This window comes from Hemitrygon akajei, chromosome 31, assembly GCF_048418815.1.
Source record: "Hemitrygon akajei chromosome 31, sHemAka1.3, whole genome shotgun sequence".
Lineage (NCBI taxonomy): Eukaryota > Metazoa > Chordata > Chondrichthyes > Myliobatiformes > Dasyatidae > Hemitrygon > Hemitrygon akajei.
The window spans coordinates 14,963,792-14,988,337 of record NC_133154.1 but is presented as its reverse complement, the minus strand read 5'-3'; the positions used below and the strand labels follow the sequence as shown (position 1 = coordinate 14,988,337).

Genomic DNA, 24,546 nt, shown 5'->3' with positions numbered 1-24,546 from the left:
GGTATAAATTATTTTCTAAACAGGAAGCAAATTTAGAAATCAGAATCCCAACGGACTTGGGATTCCTAATGCAGGGTTTCCTAAAGGTTAACTTGCGGGTTAATTTGGTAATATGGAAAGCAAATGCAATGTTAGCATTCATTTCAAGAGGACTAAAATGTAAAAGCAAGGATGTAATGCTGAAACTTTATAAGGCATTGGTCAGACTGCATCTGGAGTATTGTGAACAGTTTTTGAGCCAAAGGATCATTCCTGTAAACTCCTTCTTGTTGAGTACACAGAAGGTTCATGAGAATGATCCCAGGATTAAAAGGGTTAACGTATCAGGATTATTTAATGGCTCTGGTTCTGTACTCACTAGAGTTTAGAAAAATGAGGTAGGGCTGATCTCATTGAAACCTATTGAATATTGAAAGGCCTGGCGTGGTTAAGTCTAGAACCTGAGGGCAGAGCCTTAGACTATAAGGACATCACTTTAGAACAGAGATGAGGAGGAATATCTTTAGTCAGGGGGTGGTGAATCTTTGGAATTCATTGCCACAGGCGGCTGCGGAGGCCAAGTAATTGGGTATATTTAAAGCAGAGGTTAATAGGTTCTTGATTAGTAAGGGTGTTAAAGGTTATGGGAAGAAGGTAGGAGAAGAGAGGGGCAGAGATCTCCAGAGAGAAATTTATAAATTAGGAACCAGGCAACTGAAGGCAGGGTCCTTGGATTGTCAAACGGTAAAATATAGAGCATGCAAAAAGCCAGGTCAGTGGCATGAACACATGGTTCTGGTTATCTAGCTATTAGGAAGGATGTCATTAAGTTGAAAAGAGTGCAGGAAATAGCCAAAGGATACTGGGACTGGAAGGCTTGAGTTATAAGGAGCAACTGGATGGGTTGGGGCTTTTTTCCATGGAGTGTATGAGGCTTAGGGTAACCTTATAAAGGTTTATAAAATCATGAAGGATGGAAGGGAGGGAGGTTCTAAAGCTAAAGAGCATAGCTTAAGGGTGAGTGGGATATATTTAAAAGAGATCTAAGGGGAAACTTTATTACGCTGAAGATGCTTTTTTATGGAATGCGCTGCTAGAGAAAGCTGTACAAAGCATGAAATTACAATAATTGAAAGCCATCTAGACAGGTCACATGGATAGGGAAAATTTAGAGGACGTGGGCCAAATGCTGGCAAATGGGATGGTGAAGAGTACATCTTGGTCAAAAGGTACAGGTTGGGCCAAAGGGCCTGTTTCTCTGCTGTATCACTATGAATGCAGTTGAGAAGGATAAAAAATCAGTCATGATCAACTGGTGGAACAGATTCGAAGGGGCAAATGGCCTTGTCTCTCCCCAACCCCATGTCTTATGTTCTGATGATTATGATAACCTTTGAAATTATCATGTAAGTCAGCCTGTGTGGAAAAACTGACTTTTATGTCTGCTATCATTTATCTTATTTCAGCAAACCCCCACACACACCCTATTCACCATCCAAAGACTAATACTTCACTAACCTTGCAGTACTGTTTCCTGAGGAATTAATTCATCTTCAAGGTTAACTCCTTCTGTTCCATTTGAGCTCATCATCACAGTCACAAACTGTCTAAACTGCAAGAGGTGCTTAAGAAGCCCTATAGTAATATGAAAAACAGATTTTATTAAGGGTTTCTGATTTTGATTTTAATTATGAATTCTGGTCCAATCACCGATTTTAAATATTACCTTAATGCTTATTTATTTCTATCACACCGTTTCAAAAAGTTCAACCTCTTATTAACCCTCCCTATCATCATAATTGGGTGAGATATTAGCCACACTGAACCAAAGAGCAGCCCACAGTTTCAATCTAGACACTCTCAGAAAGGGATCTGCAAAAGCAGGTGAAAGAACAGCACAAACTACGTCCAGTGGCCACTTTATTCAATAAACCTGTACACCTGCTTGTTAATGCAAATATCTAATCAGCCAATCTTGTGGCAACAACTCAAACCATAAAAGCATGCAGACATGGTCAAAAAGTTCAGTTGTTGTTCAGCCCAAACATCAGAATGGGGAAGAAATGTGATCTAAGTGACTTTGACTGTAGAATGGTTGCTGTAGTTAGACAAGTATCATGGAGACTGGAACAATGAGCATAGAGACATATTCACGATGGCTATGCAATAAGTAATTAAGGTAAAGAGGAAGGATCAGGGGAATTAAGGGAAGAGATCAAGGAGACATATTCTTTAAGAGCTTCTACAAAGAGAGAGCATAGGCAGGGGTAAAAATGAGGAACAAAAGATGGTCAATGACTTCATCACAGGCCTTGAATGAAATAATTCTTCTACCCACAAACTACCATGTAAAACACTTACTTTATGGATCCACTCTTTTTCACCTCCTTTTATTTTCCAAAAGTTAAATAAGATGCCAAATAAAAACACTTAAAATGGAGGAATAGATGCTCATTAAAAGGTTGACATACAACCTAAGGAAGAGACATGAACACATCTCCAATAAAGCTTTGCAACTTCACCCCCTACCTCATTTACCCCTTTGCAAAAAAGCTGGTGACCAAATTGGAATTGGGACTTCTGAAAATCTTAGCCAAGGTCAGTTTGACAACACCCCAATATCTGCAACTTCTAGACTAGGCCACCACTTCAAGTTATATATCATTCTGACTTAGAAGTATATTACCAGACCACAATGAGAAGTGTGCTACCAACAAAACATGACTATCTCAAGGAAGGTAAAAGAAAGGTAATTAAATTTACTCTAAAGAAACTAATTATTAGGTTAATATCACCATATTTCATTGTAAATTATTATATTTTAAAAGTGATCTAGAAGAAGCTTCTAACTGAAAACAATAACATTAATGTCATTAAAACTAATAATCAAAACAAATTTTAGAACTAAAATATCACACAGAAAATACATTTCAAACTTACCAAGAGAGTTTATTTGCAGTTCTTTGGTCTGTGCTGCCTCCATGACTGATATGATGAGTTTGCAAAGTCTCTCACTGAAGTACAAGGAGAGCTTCTCAACAATAGGAGGATAACTATACATTGCACAGAAAATATAGCACACTGATGCTCTCACTGCTTCATCGGGGTAAACCAGTGCCATCTCTATATGCTTCAGCAGCATTGCTTATAAATGAAAAAAATTACAAAAATGTGCTTAAAATAAACTACTGCAACAATATTTCAATACAATTTTAGCTAAATCTTCCTTACATTGAATTACAAAATTGTCTAACTACACCAGTATTTATGTTCTATAAGCCTCCTTCAAGCTTACTTCATTTCACCCTGTCAACGCGTTTTCTATTTGAAAATCTAAAAACAACTGCTCATGTTCAAAATCTAAATTAAAACAGAATGCTGGAAATACTCTATAGGTCAGGCCTAAAACGTTGGAAGGAAACAATTATTGTTTCAGGTTGAAGACCCATCATCAGAATGTCAAACCCTTCAATATTAAACATTAACTTTGTTTCTCTTCTCGCAGATTTCCAGTGCTTTCTGATTTTGTTTTCTCACTTTTACAATTCTGGTAAAGGGTCAGTGGTTCTGAAGCATTACTGTTTATCTCTGCACAGATGCTATCTGACCTGATGAGTGCTTCCAGCATTTTCTATTTTTTATTTCAGACTTCCAGCATCTGTATTTGTTTATTTTAATATGAGGAATGAATCAGATTTCAAAAATGCTTCACCATTTTGTTCCATTTAGATTGCTGAAAAAAAAAATCTAAGAGGAGGGAAAATTTTAAAAAAATGTAGTAGATGCATTATACTAGGATATCCTAAATGCACTTCATAAATTACTATGCAGAGGACATGACTAAGGTCAGAACATGAAGTCAATGGGGAAAGTAGTGGAACAAAGAGCAAGAGATGAAGCAAGCTTTTCTGACAACAATAAAACATTCAATATAAAGTTTGGATTCAAACATTGAACAAAGTAAAATAGCTGTTGTGAATGAATCCAGCGCCCAGGACCTTACTATGTAGCAGAGTTCTAGCTGAAACACCATCAAGTTGCTTCATCATTGACAAGATGGCTGTTTCAGAGATAGACTCGACTATTTGGAAAGAAGGACCAGAGAATTCAGTAAGCAACAACATACATTAGTCTTCTGGAGCCCAAACGATTCTCTTGCCAACTACAAAATACTTGTAATTTAGGCCTTTTGTTAGCTCTTCAGCTGTACCGTAGATGAAGCTAAACAAAGCCTTCCAAGTGTAGCTCACTGTCTGTCAAATTTGAGTCAGAATCATATGACTCTTTGTATTCAGATTCAGTTTATTGTCATTTAGAAACCACAAATACAATGCAGTTAAAAAAATAAGACAACATTCCTCCAGAATGATATCACAAATCTATATGACAAAACAGACTTCACTAGAAAATCCACATAACGTTTGGCAATCCCCAATCCAGAGTCCGGAGAGGCTGCTGTGTATTAATATTGTGCTACCGTCTTAGCGCGTTCCCCGGAAAGGAGCTCCAAATCCACCAGACAAATAAGACCAAAAACTAAAGCTACAAGACCTGCACAAAACCACATAGTTACAAAAGTGCAAACAATAGCATAATTGATAAAAAAAAACAGACTATGGGCACAGTAAAAATAGTCCAAAGATGTTAAAGGACTATAAGTTCAAAAGAAATCACCACACAGTTTCCACAAGTCCCCAGGATCCCGACAGACTCGCCATCCCACGCCGGCGGCAGAAGGGAATACCCCCGCTATGGACCTCCACGGCGCCACCCAACTCAGCCTCGCAGACGCAGCACACACCGAAAGCAACCTGACCGCAGCGGACTCCAAGTCCGTCGAACCTCCGAGCCGATGACCATCCCCTCCGGCACAGCTTCTCCGAGCACCATCCTCTGCCAAGCGTATTAAGACGGCCCCGCCAACGGCCATCGGCAACGCGACCCTAAGGACTGGGGGCCTGTTCTTCCCAGCAGAGTCCCGGACCTCACAGCAGCAGCAGCAATGAAGAAGGTCTTCCTGGAGATTTCCCGATGTTCCTCCATGCTCCCACGTCCGTTTTCAATCGATTATGATTGCGCACAGCACTCCACTTCACAAATAACAGATAATCAGCTCCGGAGTGGCCGCTGCAAGCTGCGTCGCACCGCCATCTTGGACTAATACTGACTTGTGTGCTAAATACCTACTCCGTGAAACTGGTGGTCATACAGCTTTCTAGCAGGTATCTTGGAAAATTAAAATCTTCCCTACAGTGCTTCTATAATCAGCTAAACTAAAAGTCTGTTCAGTTTTAACTTCATTCTGTTATTTTTGAGAATTTTTTTTCATAATTCACGTATTGGTTAAAAAGTCTAAATGGTATTAATGGATCAGACCACTCTAGGTGAATTGTGAGCATTTTTGGGTCCCTTATATAAGAAAAGATGTGCTGCCATTGGAGAGGATCCAGAAGAGGTTCATGATTCTGGGAATGAATAGGTTAAGATACAAGGAGCATTTGATGGCTCTGGACTTGTACTTGCTAGAGTTTAGAAGAATGAGGGGGGGATCTCATTGAAAACCATCGAATATTAAAAGACCTAGATAGAGTTGATGTGGAGAAGACATTTCCTATAGTTGGAGAGGCTAGCACCAGAGGGCACAGCCTCAGAATAGAGGGACACCACTTTAGAACAGAGATGAGGAATTTATTTAGCCAAAGGCTATTGAATCTGTGAAATTCATTGCCAAATCATTGGGTATATTTAAAGCGGAGGTTGATAAGTTCTTGATTAGTAAGGGTAGTGAAGGGTTTTGGGGAGAAGGCAGGAGAATTGGGTTGAGAGGGATAATAAATCAGCCACAATGACATGGTGGAGCAGACTCAATGGACCAAGTGGTCTAATTCTGCTCTCACGTCTTATGGTCTGAAAGGGTCCGATTGTTCTAGTAAGCTCCGCTTTTTCATGTGAACATTAAATAAGATACAACAAGCAAAACTATAGAATTCTCTGTCTAAGAATGACACAATATATGGTAGACTAGAAGAATGTTGCTTTTCCTATCCTATCATATCATCTTGTTATTTGCATTTCTCCAAATACTTACAATATTTGTGGATCAATTTCTCTGCAAGGAATGGGATAATGAGCAACAATTTCCCCAACAGCATAAATATTGGCAAGCTCTTCCTCATACTGCTTTTGTCTGATAACTGCAAAAGAGATAAATAAGATACCAACAAAATGATCCACACATACAGTAGCAAGATAAATAGACAAGGAATACAATAATATGTTAATTGGCCCAGAAGTCTTTGAAGCTATCAATTTGTAGATCTGTTCTGACAATGACACAAGGATGTATAATATCCAATAACCAGTTATCTATTGTTCAGAAATGCTAGTAATACAGCATCTGGCTCACTGAGTGCTGCTTCCCACGGACCTCTAAAATTCACTGGGGCCCTGTTTCCCATATTGCCTTTTGAAACATCGGGTTTGCTGTAACATTAACATAAAAATGTATTAAAGTGCAATTCTTAAAAGTGCATTAGTCCAGAAAGCTAGCCAGTCCAGCACCAAACTCCAAAGGATGCTGGAGTACTACAGTTTTACTGTATTTCAGAGAGGAGATGTTTCTTAAGTGATTGAGAGATAGCTGTCCCACAGCACAATGGGTACAAATATTTTGAACTGATAGAGCAAGGCAAGTAAGTACCAAAGTTCAAGGTGAAGCAGGACCTCCCAGGTAGTAATTTCTGGATTGCTGCCTGTGCCACACGCCAGTGAGGATAGAAACAGGATGCTTTGGCAGACAAATGCGTAGCTGAGAAGCTGGTGTAGGGGGCAGAGCTTCAGATTTTTGGATCATTGGGATCTCTTCTGGGGGAGGCAAGACCTGTTCAAAAGTGACAGGTTGCACCTGAACCTGAGGGGGACCAATATTCTTGCAGGCAGGTTTGTTAAAGCTGTTGGTGAGAGTTTAAACTAATTTGGCAGGGGGGTGGGAACCAGTATGAAGGGACTCAGAATAGGACAGATGATAAAAAAAGTAAAGATAGCATGCAGTCATACTGTCAGAAAGGGCAGGCAGGTGATAGCAGTTAGTTGCAGCCAACAGGTTGAGTGTCAAATCATTGGGGATACAGAATCAGAAAGGATATCTAATACGGTATTCAAGGTGTTGTATCTAAATGCCTGCAGTATAAGAAATAAGGTGGATGATCTTGTTGCACTATTACAGATTGCCAGATATGATGTTGTGGCCATCATTGAATCGTAGCTGAAGGATGGTTATAGTTCGGAGCTTAATGTCCAAGGTTACACATAATATCAGAGGGACAGGAAGATAGGCAGAGGGGGCATCAAATCAGTAGAAAGATGTGACATAGGATCGGAAGATGTTGAATCCTTGTGAGTTGAGTTAAGGAACTGCAAGGGTAAAAGGACTTTGATGGCAGTTACGAGGCCTCGCATATACAGGCCACTGGTTACAACAGGAAATAGAAAAGGTGAGTCAAAAGGGCAATGTTATGATAGTCATGGGAGATTTAGGCATGCAGGTCGATTGGGAAAATCAGGTTGGTAATGGATCTCAAGAGAGTGAGTTTGTTGAATGCCTAAGAGATAGTTTTTTAGAGCAGTTTGTCATTAAGCCTACCAGGGGATTAGCTACACTGGATTGGGTGTTATGTAATGAATCAAAGGCGATTAGGGAGCTTAAGGTAAAAAAAAACCCTTAGGAACCAGTGATCACAATATGATTGAGTTCAACTTGAAATTTGATAGGGAGAAAGTAAAGTCTGATGTAGCAGTATTTCAATGGAGTAAGGGAAATTACAGCGGTATGAGAGAGAAGTTGGCCAAAGTAAATTGGAAGGAGCTGCTGGCAGGGATGTCAGCAGAGCAGCAATGGCAAGAGTTTCTGGGAAAAATAAGGAAGGTTCAGGACATATGTATTCCAAAAATGAAGAAATACTCAAATGGTAAAATAGTACAACCATGGCTGACAAGGGAAGTCAAAGCTATTGTAATAGCACAAGAAAAGGCATACAACAAAGCAAAAATTAGTGGGAAGACAGAGGATTGGGAAAAACCTACAGAGAGTGACTTAAAAAAATCATTAAAAGGGAAAAGATGAAATACGAAAGCAAGCTAGCAAATAACATCAAAGTGGATAGTAAAAGTTTTTTCAAGTATGTTAAAAATAAAAGACAAATGAGACTGGATATAGGATCACTAGAAAATGAGGTAGGAGAAATAATAACAGGGGACAAGGAGATGACTGATGAACTAATTGAGTATTTTGCATTTCTCTTCACTGTGGAAGACACTACGTGTGATCCCGGATATTTGTCCCCATTCTGTTTCAGCTATTAAGAGAAAATAAAAAACGGAAACATCTACAGTTTGGGCTTTTCTATGGTCCTATCACCTGCATTAGTGCAATTTCTAAAATTATAAACTCTTCAGCAAAGCAGATAGAAATTGCATTTACAACTAATTATTATCATCATTATGAAAATACTGTAATATCTATCCATGGAATTACTGACCTGTTTTTGACATTGATCCAACACACAGCATACAACCTCATCTGATTTAAATTCTCCCATAAGAGCTGCAAGGACTGAAAAAAAAACCATTTGCTCTGTTGGTTAGAACTGTAAAAGATCTGCTCCGTCAATCATTCATATATTCTTACATCAATTTCCTCATGTTTGCTTCTTACATCAATGGCTGTTTTTGTATGGCAACTCAAGAATACTAGTGTATTTCAAAAGCAATATAATTAGGTGAAGAATAAAGTTTATGTTTCATTGTTCAAAGATATGGTGGTTTGGCAACTGGTTCACTAAATGCTGACTCTTACACTCCCTTTAATACACTTGGAGCTTAGTTCCTGCCTTTAAACTCATTGGGGCTCTGGTTCCCCACACTCCATTAAAAATAATCTGGTTCTGTTTCTGTTTCCTTAAAAATTGCTGGGTTCGCTGGAAAATATTTTATACTACTGCTGTTTAACATTTGAAAAAAGAAATGAATTAAAAGAAAGAATAACATCAAATAATCCAGAAATTCTGCCAGTTCAGCCCTATGAATTAAGTTTTATTGTACAAACTTTATCTAAATAAATGAAAATAGCTTGATAAATAACTAATTTAGAAACTGACCTGGAAATTCTCTTTATTCTGCAATGTTTATTTTGAACATTATGTAAATAAATTTGAGCTTACAATTGAAAGTAAACTTTGTATGAAAATTATCTAATTTTTACCTAATTGTATTTTCTTGTAAAAAAAATGTATAATTTATGTTTATGTTTTTCTTGTGAACACTGCTGACATGATGCTATGTGCTTTAGGTGCTGCTATAAGTAAGATTCTTATTGCAGCTATGCACACTACATGTACTTCAGTATATAACAATAAAAGAGATCAAACTAGTTTTCCTAGTCTTCATAGTTGGATAAAACTTTGGTTAGGCCACACTGAGTACTGTATGCCATTCTGGTTGCCTGTTTATGGGAAGGAAGTGGAAGCTTTGGAGTCAGTACAGAACAGATCTATCAGGATGTTTATGATATTATGGATGGGGTGAATAAAATCTATTTCCCAGAAAAGAAAATCTAGAGTGCACAGATTGAAGCTGAGTATGGGAAAGTTTAAAGGAGATATGCAGGGTAAGTTTCACTTACACAGAGAATGATAGGTGCCTGGAACATGCTGCCAGAAGTGGTTATAGAAGCAGATACAAAAGTAGCATTTCAAAGGGTTTTAGATAGGCACATGATTACACAGAGCTTGAAGTGATTAGGATCATAAGCAGCCAGAACATATTAGTTTAATTCTGCATCATATTCAACACTGACATCATGGACTGAAGGGCTGTACTGTGCTATGTTCACACATACAGTCACAACAGACATTTCCAACTGTGCTCCTGGATTTCCACTACCAATAATCTCTCCTCCTACTCCCAAAATCTGTAGCCTTCTTGGTTACCTTTCTTCTGCTAGTTCCACAACAAAAATAAAGAATTCCACTGATGGACAGTATTGAGCCAAACAAGTCTGAGTTCAATCACAAACAAGAGAAAACCTGCAGATGCTGGAAATCCAAGCAACACACACAAAATGCTGGATGAACTCACCAGGCCAGGCAGTATCTATGGAAAAGATTACAGTCAATGTTTAGGGCCAAGACCCTTCATCAGGACTGGGTAAAAAGATGAGGAGCCAGAGTAAGGTGGAATTCCCCTCCCCACTTTCTTACTGACTCATCTGTTTTCCCAGTCTTGATGAACGGTCTCAGCCTGAAATGTCAACTATGCTCTTTTCCATAGATGTTGCCTGGCCTGCTAAGTTCCTCCAGCATTTTGTGTGTGTTGCATGTGTAGCCTGAGTCCCGTGCTTTAATATATCTTTTTGATTGTCACAGAAGTTATAGATCTCTTTCCTTCCTAAATTACAGGGGGTCATGAAGCAAGCTATCAGGGAAAATCCAGAGAGAATCTCCTATCTAATTGTGTATTAATGCACAATTGAGTATTAATACACAATCAGAGTCAGGACAACATGGTAAGCTTCATTCTTCAGTGGCTCTCAGTGCAGTATTTATCAAATATTCTTTAGAGGCACAAGAGAATGCAAGATTCCTCTGGTCAAAGGAGCACCAAGCAGTGCTGTCCATTGATGATGTGGCTCAGACTTGGCTGTTTTTTTTAAGGTTTGTTGGCATTTGTTAGAAACAGTGCAGAGACATAGGGTTTGGGGTCAGGGATGAGGGGTAGTTAAAGGTCAGGGACAATTAATTAAGAGTCTGGGCAGGAAAACAAGTCCAGATTGAAGTGCTCTGTGGTCGAACTTCAGCGATCCCGAAGTTTCTGTTGCAGGCACTGAGGAGACTGATCCCAGTGTGGTGAACTACATATACCTGTCTGGACACGCCCCCCTGCTGACTGCTCCTATGGCTCCTCCCGCTGACCGTGGCTCCTCCCACGGACCCCGGTATAAAGGCGATTGGGGACACCGCCCCGGCCTCAGTCTCCAGGATGGTGGGGTGGTCAATTGCTGCTTGTTCTTTCTTCCAGCCAATAAAAGCCTATATCTCGCCTCACGTCTCTAAGAGTTATTGATGGTGCATCAATTTTATTGGCTGGAAGTTTTAAAACATGGAAAGCATTTTACGTCCGGAAAAATTAGACCTTGATCCTCAAGACTCAGAAACAGCTCTTGCCTTTGAACTCTGGCTTGCATGCTTCCAATCATACTTGGAGGAGGTTCGTGTGACTGAGCCCGCTATTATGCACAGAATCCTCCTTTCGAGGGTCAGCCCCAAAGTTTACTCACTTATCATGGACCTGCCGACCTACCAAGAGGCACTGGACGCCCTCAAAAGACAGTACCTGCGGCCGGTGAACTCCGTCTACGCAAGACATCGCTTAGCAACGCGGCGACAGTGACCCGGCAAGTCGAGCACCGAGTTTCTCCGAGCCCTACAGACACTCGTGCGAACTTGCGACTGCAAAGGACTGACGGCGGAACAACATGCGGAGCTGCTAGTACGAGACGCCTTCGTTATGGGGATCAGGTCAGTGTACGTGCGCCAGCGGCTGCTGGAAAATGCCGATCTTACCTTACGCTCGGCGATCGAGACGGCCGACATGCTGGAGGCTGCTCTGCAAAACGCCGACGCTGTCCAGCCGTGCGATCCCCCGCCGGTTCCGTGGACACTGCAGACCCCGCCACCCGCTGCTGCCAGTCGCGGGTCCACAAACTCCCCGAAACCGACCACAGCTGCTGCCAGTCGCAAGTCCGCGCAGTGTTACTTCTGCGGACTCGAAAAGCACCCCCGAAAACGATGCCCGGCCCGAGAAGCGACCTGCTCCTGCTGCGGGAAGAAGGGCCATTTCGCCAAGGTCTGTAAGTCTGAACCACGAGCGGGGTCGGGCAACGCTGCGTGTGAGGCATGGGGGCCGCCATCTTGCCTGCCCGCCTCGTGCGAGACATGGGGGCGGCCACCTTTGTCGGCGTCACCTCGCCCTGCCCCCAACCTACCGGTGCTTACCACCAAGACAGTGGTTCAACTCTGGCCTCCGTAACCCTCGACCAAAGCACCCCACACCAGCTTGCAAGGTCAATGATGGACATCCTGGTGGAGGGGCACAGGGCTAGCTGCCTGTTTGACATGGGCAGCACTGAGAGTTTTATTGACCCGGACACGGTGCAACACTGTGGACTCGTGACACGGCCGGTAAGCCAGAGGGTCACCATGGCTTTTGGGTCACATTCCCCTGACATCCGGGTGGGTTGTGTAGCGACATTGGTGGTGCAGGGCACAGAATATCGGAACTTTGTGCTACTGGTCATGCCTCAACTGTGCGCGCCTGTGCTATTGGGGCTGGACTTCCAGAGCCACCTCGAAAGTGTGACTATGGCATATGACGGGCCCCTCCCACCACTCACTGTCAGGAATCCTCAGTTTTGTGGGACTTCGTCATATACCCCGCTACTGACCACACACACACACCGACCCACACATCCCACCCAGCACCATGCCGAAGCTGCGCTACTGACACCACTTGCAGCCTCTCCACCCTCAAGATCCCTCCCCCACCGCTGTTCGCCAACCTGAGCCCCGACTGTAAACCTGTGGCAACTAAAAGCAGGAGGTACAGCGCGGGGGACAGGGCCTTCATTCAGTCAGAGGTGCAGCGGCTGCTCAGGGAGGGGATCATTGAGCCAAGCACAAGTCCTTGGAGGGCCCAGGTGGTTGTTGTTCGGACCGGGCAGAAAAATAGGATGGTCGTGGACTATAGCCAGACCATCAATAGGTTCACGCAGCTTGATGCGTACCCCCTACCCCGCATCGCGGATATGGTCAACCAGATAGCTCAGTACAAGGTGTACTCGACAATAGATCTGAAATCCACTTATCACCAGCTCCCCATCCGCCCAGAGGACCGCCCCTACACCGCCTTCGAGGCGGGCGGCAGGCTCTATCACTTCCTGTGCGTCCTCTTCGGTGTCACAAATGGTGTCTCTGTCTTCCAGAGGGAAATGGACCGGATGGTGGACCAGTGCCAACTGAAGGACACATTTCCCTATCTGGATAATATCACCATCTGTGGTCACGACTGGTTGGATCACAACGCCAACCTCCAATGATTTTTCCAAGTGGCCAAAGCCCTGAACCTTACTTATAACAGGGACAAGTGCGTGTTCGGAACCATCCGACTCGCTATCCTTGGGTATGTCGTGGAGAACGGGGTCATTGGCCCTGATCCCGACCGTATGCGCCCCCTGTTAGAACTCCCTCTTCCCACCACCCTCAGACGGTGCCTGGGCTTCTTTTCCTATTACGCCCAATGGGTCCCTCACTATGCAGACAAGGCTCGCCCCCTGGTCAAGTCTACCACTTCTCCCCTCTCTGTCGAGGCCTGCGCGGCCTTCAGCCGCATTAAAGGGAACATTGCCAAAGCAACGATGCATGCGGTGGACGAGACCATTCCCTTCCAAGTAGAGAGTGATGTCTCCGATTTTGCGCTGGCTGCTACCCTCAATCAGGCAGGCAGGCCAGTAGCATTCTTTTCTCGTACCCTTCAAGGCCCTGAAATTCGACACTCCGCGGTGGAGAAAGAAGCCCAGGCCATAGTGGAAGCTATTAGGCACTGGAGGCACTATCTCGCCAGCAAAAGGTTCACCTTGCTGACCGACCAGCACTCAGTTGCGTTCATGTTCAGCAACCAACAGCGGGACAAAATCAAAAATGATAAAATTTTGCGGTGGAGAATAGAACTCTCCACCTACAACTATGATATCCTGTACCGGCCTGGAAGGCTCAATGAGCCCCCGATGCCCTATCTCGGGGAGCGTGTGCCAGCACACAGCTCGACCAGCTATACGCCCTCCATGCACATCTTTGCCACCCAGGGGTCACCCGATTTTACCATTTCGTGAAAGCCCGGAACCTGCCGTACTCCCTTGAGGACATCAGGACGATGACCAGGTACTGCCAAGTCTGCGCTGAGTGCAAACAGCACTTCTACCGTCCTGAAAAGGCACAACTTATCAAGGCCACCCGCCCCTTTGAGTGACTGAGTGTTGACTTTAAGGGCCCCCTTCCCTCCACCGACCACAATGTCTTCTTTCTCAACATTATCGACGAGTACTCGCGGTTCCCCTTTGCCATCCCCTGCCCCGACACCACTGCCACATCCGTCATAAAAGCCCTGTGCCAGCTCTTCACTCTGTTTGGATATCCCTGCTATATCCACAGTGATAGAGGGTCCTCCTTTATGAGTGACGAGCTGCGCCAGTACCTGCTAGCTAGGGGCATTGCTACTAGTAGGACCACGAGCTATAATCCCCGGGGAAAAGGACAGGTGGAGAGGGAGAATGCCACAGCGTGGAATGCCACACTTTTAGCCCTTATGTCAAAAGGGTTGCCGGTCTCTCGATGGCAGGAGGTCCTCCCCGAGGCACTCCACTCTATCCGCTCCCTGTTATGTATGTTCACCAATGCCACCCCTCGCGAGCGCCTATTCTCTTTTCCCAGGAAGTCTGCCACTGGGACCACCCTACCGGCTTGGCTGACATCCCCAGGGCCAGTGCTGCTCTGGAAACATGTGAGGAGCAATAAATACTCCCCGCTGGTTGAGAGGGTTCACCTTCTGCATGCGAACCCCCAGTATGCCTACGTGGTCTTACCTGAAGGGCAGGAGGACACGGTCTCCGTCCGCGACCTGGCGCCCACAGGAGCAGCAGACCACTACCCCGAACACTCCACGGTAACTATGAACCCTGTACCCGAGGTGACACCGCGCACACCGAGCCCTACAGACTCCTCACGACACTCCTATACCGGGCGTCTCGCACGCACATATACCAGGTGCCTCGCACACGCATGAGGGATCACTGACGCCTAGTGGGCTGACACCTCCAGTTAGGCCGGAACCAGCACAACCACCGTCTCCGGTGCAATCACCACCGGCACCTGTGCAATCACAGCCGGTGCTACGTAGATCGCAGCGACAGATTTGACCACCTGATAGACTTAACCTGTAAATATACTTGTAAGAAACTTCGCCCCATGGGGACTCTCTTTTAAAACAAAGTGGGGGTGAATGTGGTGAACTACATATACCTGTCTGGACACGCCCCCCTGTTGACTGCTCCTGTGGATCCTCCCACAGACCCCGGTATAAAGGCGATTGGGGACCCCGCTCCGGCCTCAGTCTCCAGGATGCAGTGTGGTGGTCAATTGCTGCTTGTTCTTTCTTCCAGCCAATAAAAGCCTATATCTTGCCTCACGTCTCCAAGAGTTATTGATGGTGCATCACCCAGTTTGGAGACCCATACTGTCGGCGGGAGTCCTGAGTATGGGGGGGGGGGGTGGTCATGAATGCCAGTGGACCCCCAGATCACCTAGATTGGAGCTCTGTGTAAGTCCTATAGTCAAGGCCCATGTGAGTCTAGAAGTAGAGGTCCAAAGATCAAACTTGGCAAAGTCTGTAGGGCAATGCCCAAAGTCAAAGTCAAGGCCACTATGGGGAGACAGAAGCCTGAAGGATGAAGTCCAAAGATAGAAGCCTGAAGGAGTCACAAGGCCCCAAGTTGCAATGGTTAGTAGTCCGTGCAATTCAGAAGTCGAGGTCAAAGGCCAACATGCAATCAGTGTCCTGGGGTGAACTTCAAAGTTGGAGGCTCGAAGTCTGCAAGTCAGAGAATCTAGGACAAGGACTGAAGATCCAGAGGTGTTGAATGCCTGTATGGGTGTGAGAGAGGGTGGGAGGTTTTGGGAAAGGAGTTTGTTTCACTGTTTGCATTGTTTTGTTTTGTTGTTGTGCTTGTATTGTTCTGCAGAACATAGTGGGCATGTTATGTTGGCGTCAGAATGTGTGGCAACAATTGCAGGCTGTCACCAGCGCATCCTTGGGTATGCTGGTTATTAACGCACATGATGCACTTCGCTGTATGTTTTGCTGTACATGTGATAAATAATTCTGAATCTGCTAGAATCTGGAGCATCACCCAATCTGTTGGAAGAACACAGCGAGTCAAGCAGCATCAGTGGGAGGAAAGAAACTGTGGACGTTTCAGGCCAAAACCCTGCATCAGGGCTGAGAATAGAGAGGCAAAGTGGCTAGCATTGACAGAAGGTCAAGAAGGGACTTCAGGGCATCTGGTGGACTGAAGAGGAGTATAAGATGACAGGCAGGTTCTGTCATGTAGGAGAGGTGAGGCTGGGGTATGCATGGGGAAACTGTAGTCAGTAAACAATAAATGGAAGCAGAGAGAGAGAGGAAAAAGAAGAAAATTAACAGACAGCACAAGGTAGGGGAGAAGCATGTGAAGTTGAACAATAAGCAGGAATGCTATTGCTGGATTCTGATAAGCAAAGTAGTTGAGAATAAGAATCATTAGGGGAGAGCAGAACCTATTAGGAGGTTAGGGTGGTAATTGCTGGGAGTGGGGGAAGGAAAATACATGTGTGCAAAGTCAGCAGATGGGAGAAAGAGGACAACGATAGGTGAGGGGGACTGGGGAGGGTGAAAGAGAAGTCAAAAATGGGAAGGCTGAAGGATCAGAAGGGAGTGATAAAGGTGGACAGAGAAATCATAGAAAAAAGGGGAGAAGGTATTACCTAAAATTGGAAAACTCAATATTTATGTCACTAGGTTATAGTCCTGGCACCCGATTAATATTTTTCCATTTAGTGGATCAACTAAATGGAGCATATAGGCTCCAGAACTGTGAAATTGACCCTGTGTAAATTTTTTGGCAAAAGATTTGCTAATTTCTTGCTAACATTATTTGACAGTATGAGTAACATGACTAACACTGCTCAACAAGTTAGTTTCACAGTTGCACGTGCACAGTTTGCGCCCACTGGATATTAATGAAGTCAATCTTTGAACAACTTTGATATAACTGCCTTACAAAATTGCACAATATTTCAGTTTATACTGATACATCAACAACATCTGCTCTTCTGTTTTTGATACAAATAACATCCAGAATCCACACATGGCCTTCTTAATCTAAGATACTTTGCTCTTTAAAAAATAATTAAAATGAGCCATGGTATTCCTGGAACACAACATATCAAAAACCTCATCATGCTGGTAAATCCACAGCTGCTTGAATGAACGGTACCTGTCAGACACATGGCTATAGCTAATTGTTTCTCTGACCAATTCACATCTCACACACACGCCCCACAACATGGCAATTTACCATATGAAATTTACTAATTTCCCCTACCAACCACCAACTGTTACTTAAAGATACTCTTCTTCACCTCCACAATCAGATTTCTGAACAGTTCATGAACCCAAGAACACTACTTCATTATTCCTTTGTTGGTTCTAATTATAATGCTTGGGGAAATGTTCAAGGATATTTATTTAGGGATACAGTGCATAACAGGCCTTTCCAGCCCTACAAGCCGGACCACCCAGCCACCCACTTACTGTATATATCACTAGACAATTTACAACGACCAATTAACCTACTAACTAGTATGTTTTTGGACAATGGGAGGAACCTGGAGCACCCAGAGGAAACCCATGCGTTCATGGAGAGAACATACAAACTTCTTACAGGCAGCACCAGAAATGAACTCCAAACATCCTGAACTGTGATAGCGTCAAGCTAACCACTATGCACAATGGCATCCAAAGCATTGAGAAGTTAAACTCCTGCACTGAGGGGAGGTAAATTTGATATGATCTAATAAATCATGGTCATATAAGGGGGAGACAAACCTGTCAGCCCACTCAGTCTACACTGATTATTGATCATCTGTTTATTACAACCCTACACTAATTCTCCCCTCATCATCATCAACTTCTCCCCAGATACTAACACTCACTTATAAACTAAGGACAATTAACCTATCAACCCACATGTAAGAGGAAACCAGAGCACCTGTATTACCTGTTATATTTTGTAATTTTAAAACATTAATTCAAAGGAATACACAGGCGTCTAAAATGTGGATCTAACTTTGTGTTTACTTCAAGAGAGCTGTACAGATATCACGTAGTGACATGATGACATATGCAGTTGTTTAAGAACTCTTTGCAATAACCTGGTTTTCTGCATTAATTACTCATAAAATGTGGTCTGATCTTCACCCAAGACACAATAATAGACAAATACAATCTGCCTAAACTAATAACACGCAAACAATTGTACTTTTCATGTCTTTACTGAATACATTGTTTAATCATTCACAATCCAGGCTGGAAAAGGTATGTGAACTCTTGTATTTAATAATTGGTAGAACCTCCTTTAGCAGAAATAACCTTTACCAAACATTTCCTGGAGATGCTGAGCAGACTTTCACAATAGCAAGGAGGAATTTTAGACCATTCCTCCAAACAGAACTGTTCCAGTTCATCAATATTTTCGGGATACCTTACTTGAACAGCCCTCTTCAGGTCATACTAAAGCATCTCAATTGGGCTAAGGTCTGGATTCTGACTTGGCCATTCCAAAACATGATTTTGCTTCTTTTTAAACCACTCTGTTGTTGATTTACTCTTGTTGTTCAGATCATTGTCTTGTTGCGTCATCCAACTTCTATTAAGCTTCAGGTGACAGACCACTACCCTGACATTCTCCTATAAAATGTCTTGATACAATTTTGAATTCATGGTTCTCTCAACAATTGCAAGCTGTCCAGGCCCAGAGACAGCAAAGCAAGCCCAAATCATGATGTTCCTTCCATCATGCTTCAGTTGGGATGAGGTTTTGGTGTTAATGTGCAGTGCCCTTTTTCCTCCAAACATAGCTGTATGTATTTCTGGCAAAAAGTTCAACTTTTGTCTCATCTGTCCACAAGTCATTTTCCCAGAAGCATTGTGGAACATACAGCTAGTCTTCTGCAAACTTGAGACATGCAGCAATGTTTTGTTTGAGGAGCAGTGGTTTCCTCTGATGTCCTTCCATGACCACCATTCTCATATGGCAATAAAAACAAGCTAACTTATCCTTAGACATTCTTGTTCAGTGTTTTTTTTCATATAGTGAACACATGAACAAAGACTTTAGCAACTTCTAGAAATTTCTTTGGGTCCTTTGCTGTTAGCCTTGGGTTCTTTTTCACCTCCTTCAGCATTGCACATTTTACTCTTAGTGTGAACTTTGCAAGGTGCCCACTACTAGGGAGAGTACTGAATTTCCTCCATTTGTAGACAATTTCTCCCGTGGACTGACTAACACTCGGGTCCTTAGGAATACTTTTGTAGCATTTTCCAGCTTCATGTGTCTCTACAGTTCTTCTTCTAAGGTCCTCTGAAAGTTGTTTTGATCAAGGCATAGTGCACATAAACAGATGTCCCTCGAGAAGAACTTTGTGTGTGTAAATCCAGCCATTGCTATTCTGCCGTATTTCTGCTACTGACTGTGTGTGTCTTTTTTATAGGGCAGGGCCCCTCTACAACCCACACCTCTAATTTCATCTTATTGATTGGAATACCTAACTCCAGATAGCTTTTGTAGAAGGAAAAGCTACCTGAAGTTTCACATACTTTTTTTGAACCTAGACTGTGATTGTTTAAATGGTGTACTCAGTATTGACTAGAAGTAGTACAATTTACTGTTACTAGTCTAAGCAGGTAACACTCCTCCCTGCCTAGCTATAAACTTCAACTCAATAGAGAAGGTATCTCAACTATATACACAATATATTATATAATACAACTACTACATACAGACATCCACAGCATAGTAAGTTTTAAATTCTTCCACTCAGACCTAAAGATTTAATCACTGTGGAAGATTCTTTATTCTTGTGGAATAACATCTTTCCTGACAAGGGGGGTCACTCAACTTGGCAAGTGAGACTTATGGCTGTGAAAATAATCTCAGGTTCTGGGGCCTCCTCCTTGGTGGTTGTAGGAGTTGACTCAGACTGCAGGAAATTATTCTGATAATGGTAGCCACCTTTATTCTTCCTTTTTTTTTCTTCTAGTTTGTGCATCTTGATCTTGGGAAGATGCATTTAGTTCACTGGGGTAGCTCGAGTATTTTCTAATTAATCCTTAGAACCATAGAACATTACAGCACAGAAACAGACTTTTTGGCCTTTCTTTTTTCTCCCTAGTCCCACTGACCTGCACCTAACCCATATCCCTCCATACACCTCTCATCCATGTACCTGTCCAAATTTTTCTTAAATGTTAAAAGTGAGGCCGCATTTACCACTTCATCTGGCAGCTCACTTCCACACTCCCACCACTCTCTATGTGAAGAAGCCCCCCCAAATGTTCCCTTTAAATTTTTCCACCTTCACCTTTAACCCATGTCCTCTGGTTTTTTTCTCCCCTAGCCTCAATGGAAAAGGCCTGCTTGCATTCACTCTATCTATACTCATAATTTTATATACCTTTATCAAATCTCCTCTCAGTCTTCTACGCTCCAGGAAATAAAGTCCTAACCTATTCAAGCTTTCTCTGTAACTCAGTTTCTCCAGTCCCGGCAACATCCTTGTAAACCTTCTCTGCACTCTTTCAACCTTATTAATATCCTTCCTGTAATTTGGTGACCAAAACTGCACACAATACTCCAAATTCAGCCTCACCAATGCCTTGTATAACCTCACCATAACATTCCAACTTTTATACTCAATACCTTGATTTATAAAGGCCAATGTACCAAAAGCTCTCTTTACGATCCTATCTACCTGTGACGCCACTTTTAGGGAATTTTGTATCTGTATTCCCTGATCCCTCTGTTCTACTGCACTCCGCAGTGCCCTACCATTTACCTTGTATGTTCTACCTTGGTTTGTCCTTCCAAAGTACAATACCTCACACTTGTCTGTATTAAACTCCATCTGCCATTTTTCAGCCTTCTATTGTTCCCTTTACAATCTGATCTCTCTTCTGGTTTTCTCACTCCCAACATCATCTGACAAATCCTGTTTTCATATCTCCATTGACTCCTTTCCTTTAGGCCTTCCATTCATCCAGCTGGGCTCTGGTCTTCGCATTTACTTTACAAGCAGCCTTTTGACTCCCACTTGAAGTTCATGTCCCCAGAAAAGATTCTGATTCTTTATACTCAAAAAAGGCCAATGCTTGCAACTTTCCTGAAACTCCTTGAACTCTCTTCCAGCTTAAAACCAAGCCATATTTCACAAGTAGCCAACAAACAGTTGTAGCTGGACCACTACTTTCGTCACCTTCATGATTCCTTTGAGCAGCATAGTCCTTCCTTGGTCCAATATTGCTTTCCAACCAGAGGCAGGCACCAACACCTGTTCATCCTCTGTTGGGCTACAATTCATGGTGTACAATATGGAGACAGTTGTGGCATCATCCAGCACCTTCCTTAATTTGCTTTCAGTTTGCTTCTTTGTGAGGGATGTAGCATGCAATTGGTGGATGGAGTTTTAATCAAGTTGTAGTTGTCTCAGCCAATCACATCCTCACAATGCTGGCCGATCTGATTTTACCACATACAAATTCAATGTTACTTTTTGGTTGTTGTATTTCACTATCAGAAATGTCATTCCCACTGGAGTTATCTTTTCTCCAGTACAAGTTCTTAGATGGATACCTACAGGCTTCAGTTTGATATCTTTGAAATGCTGTTCAAACTTATTTTGTGGAATGATAAACAGCTGAACAAGTGTCCAATTCCATTTTAATTAATTTGCCATTCACTTCTGGTGTAAGCCATATTGCTTGTCTACGGTTAGTTTTCACACTGTAAATCTCAAGGCTACAATCCTGTGTCACTCTCATCATCGTAGTTTTTAATCAACAGCATGCAGATTAGTGCTCTCTTTGAAACTACAACTTGACTACACCCTATCCTCATTATATGCGGGGGATATGTTCCTCACAGTCAACACGTAATGTGAAATTGCATAATGTGAATAATTATTTAAAAGGAGTAAATAGGGATGCGTTCCAGAGGGCTTCCTAAATATGTTGTATCTGTAATTTATTCACATTTTCATACCAACACAACACAAAAGCAGTACCACAAGGCCACATTCAATTTAATGCAATATTCAATGTAATAAATCATAGTAAGTTAACATACTAGGGTTTACAGTACCCACCAACAGAGGCGGGTGTGTTCACTCTGGGAGATGAGTGGTTGTTGTGGTGTCGGGCAGCTTTACATGGATAAGGTGGACATCGAGCGCAGCAAGGGGTGAAGGAAGACTCACAGAATGGCAGCAGGAGATGACACCGGTTTGAACAAAGTGGTGAGGGTTGTTTGCTTGGTAGCATTTTGTTTTTCAGCATAAATCTGCTTGTAGGGAAAAAGGGTTGATGGCAGGGAACGACTGAAATGCTGACTGTTCTAAACTTGGGTCCATGTCCATCACCATTCGTGCCAAGTATTCTGACTTTCTACCATTCCCTCACAGTTGGTAAACTCCCGGGATTTTCAAAATCATCAGTTGCTTGCAGCATCTGAGAGGCAGTTCGGCGTAAAAAAAAATTACGCCTTGAATGTGAATCACACCTTGGTCGAGTGGTTGAATCAGTGATGTTGTGTTAGGCGGCAGGAAATGCACTGTTATATTACAATGAATGCTGCCTATATGTTTAGGATAGGCTGGCGCATTGTCAAGCAACAGAAGAATTTTAAAGGCAAGATTCTGTTCCCGGCAGTAGCTTCCCAGAGCTGTGTTACCTTTACCTGATGCCACGCTGTTTATAATTTCCAACTTTTTTTAGTTGAAATGTTAAAGCAGTTCTCTGCCACTCAGAATCAGAATCAGACTTTAATCGCCAAGTACCTATGCACATACAAGGAATTTACTTCCGGCAGATGTTGTCTCTCTGCTCATAACAATAATAATGATAAATATAAATGAAAATATAAATTGTACATACAGGTAGTGCAATCCAAGTAATAGTTAGCTGACAGTTAACCGCTGACACTTAGGAGGCATAGTTAAATATTTCAAGCACAAAATCAATGCACCGTAGGTAGAACTTACGAGATGTGCGTACCTGACTTGTATTGGCGGGAAAGCAGCGCTTCTCATCCCAACAGTGAGACTGTGAGGTGTGCACACGTGACTTGTATTGGCAGGAAAGCAGTGCTCCTCGCATAACGGTGAGTTTTGGACGAATATAAGGAGATGCTGGTAGAAATAGGTTCCTCGCATAATTGTGAATCCACATAGTCTGAAGACGCATATAACGAGGATAGGGTGTATCTTTTTCTCTTCACTGTGCAGTCAACTTATTTTTGTCTGCCTGACATACTCTTTGTATGTGTCCTACTTTGTTGCATTTTCTGCAAGTTTGACCTTTAAATCTGCATTTGTTTAGTGTATGTGAGCCCCTCCCACAACAGTAACACAATTTGTTTAGCCAGGCTGGTTTCTGTTTAGATGCTGCAATTTTGCTCATGCTCACTTTTATTCCTGACTGGTATTCAATTGCATTTCTGTCTGCAGTTTCCATTGAAACAATTTCAACTGCTCTTTTAAATTTAAGTTGTGCTTCAGTTAGAAGCCATTTTTGAATGCTTTCTTGAAAGATTTCACAAGCTAAACAATCTCTCAGTGCTTCATTATGCCCATTACTGAACCGACAATGCTCAATCTCTTGTATTCAGCCACATATGCTGAAATATACTCCCCTTCCTTTTGATTCCACTTATGAAGCCTAAAGTGTTCTGTAATCAACAATAATTTTGATTCTAAATATTCGTGCATTACTTTGACAATATCAGCAAAGCTCATTTCTGCTGGTTTAGTTGGAGCAGTTAAACTTCAAAGCAAACTGTATGTCTTTAAACCCAATGCATTTAGCAAAATTGATACCTGTTTCACATTTGCTTTCATTTGCTTCAAAATATCATTGAATTAGCTCTGTTTATATGAACCAGTTACCTGCTATTTAATCAAACTCATCTATCTTTCCAACACATGACCATACACTTCCCCACACAGTCTTTGTTCTACTATTTCTTTGCCCATTCTCTTAATGATTCTACATTCCTCTGTAGACTCCCTGCTTCTTCAACATCACTTACCCCTCCACCTATCATTATATCAACTGCAAACAAACCTGGCCACAGAGACATTAATTCATTATCAAAATAATTCACATAATGGTGAAAAGAAGCCACTTCAACATTGACACCCGCGAAACACCACTAGTCACCAGCAGCCAACCAGAAAAGGACCCTTTACTCTTTGCCTCCTGTCAATCTTCTATGCTAATATCTTTCCTCAAATACCAACATCTCTTTGCTTGTTTAGCAGCCTCATTGTCAAAGGCCTTCTGAAAATCCAAGTAAACAACATCCACTGATTCGCCTTTGTCTAACCTGCCTGTTCTATTTCCTCAAAGAACTCCAACAGATTTGTCATGCAAGATTTCCCCTTAAGGAAACTGTCCTGACTTCATCCTACTTTATCATATGCCTCTAAGTACCAGAAAACTTCATCCTTATTATACAGACTCCAACATCTTACCAACTACTGGTCAGGCTAATTTGCCTATAATTTCCTCTTTTTGCCTCTCTCTATTCTTAAAGAGCAGAGTGACATTTGTGATTTTCTAGTCTGCTGGAACCATTCCAGAATATAGTGA

At 42.6% G+C, this 24,546-nt stretch overlaps 1 protein-coding gene across 1 annotated transcript in view; it reads right to left on the bottom strand.

Moving 5' to 3' along the window:
* The window catches only part of LOC140719000 (meiosis inhibitor protein 1), a 156,048-nt gene that overhangs the window by 114,724 nt on the left and 16,778 nt on the right, over positions 1 to 24,546 (bottom strand). The window contains exons 5-8 of the mRNA XM_073033308.1: positions 8,517 to 8,590; positions 6,068 to 6,173; positions 2,920 to 3,123; positions 1,498 to 1,614 (exon numbers count right to left, since the gene is read on the bottom strand). Coding sequence (XP_072889409.1) covers positions 1,498 to 1,614; positions 2,920 to 3,123; positions 6,068 to 6,173; positions 8,517 to 8,590 — 501 coding nt within the window. The remainder of the gene's footprint in view (positions 1 to 1,497; positions 1,615 to 2,919; positions 3,124 to 6,067; positions 6,174 to 8,516; positions 8,591 to 24,546) is intronic.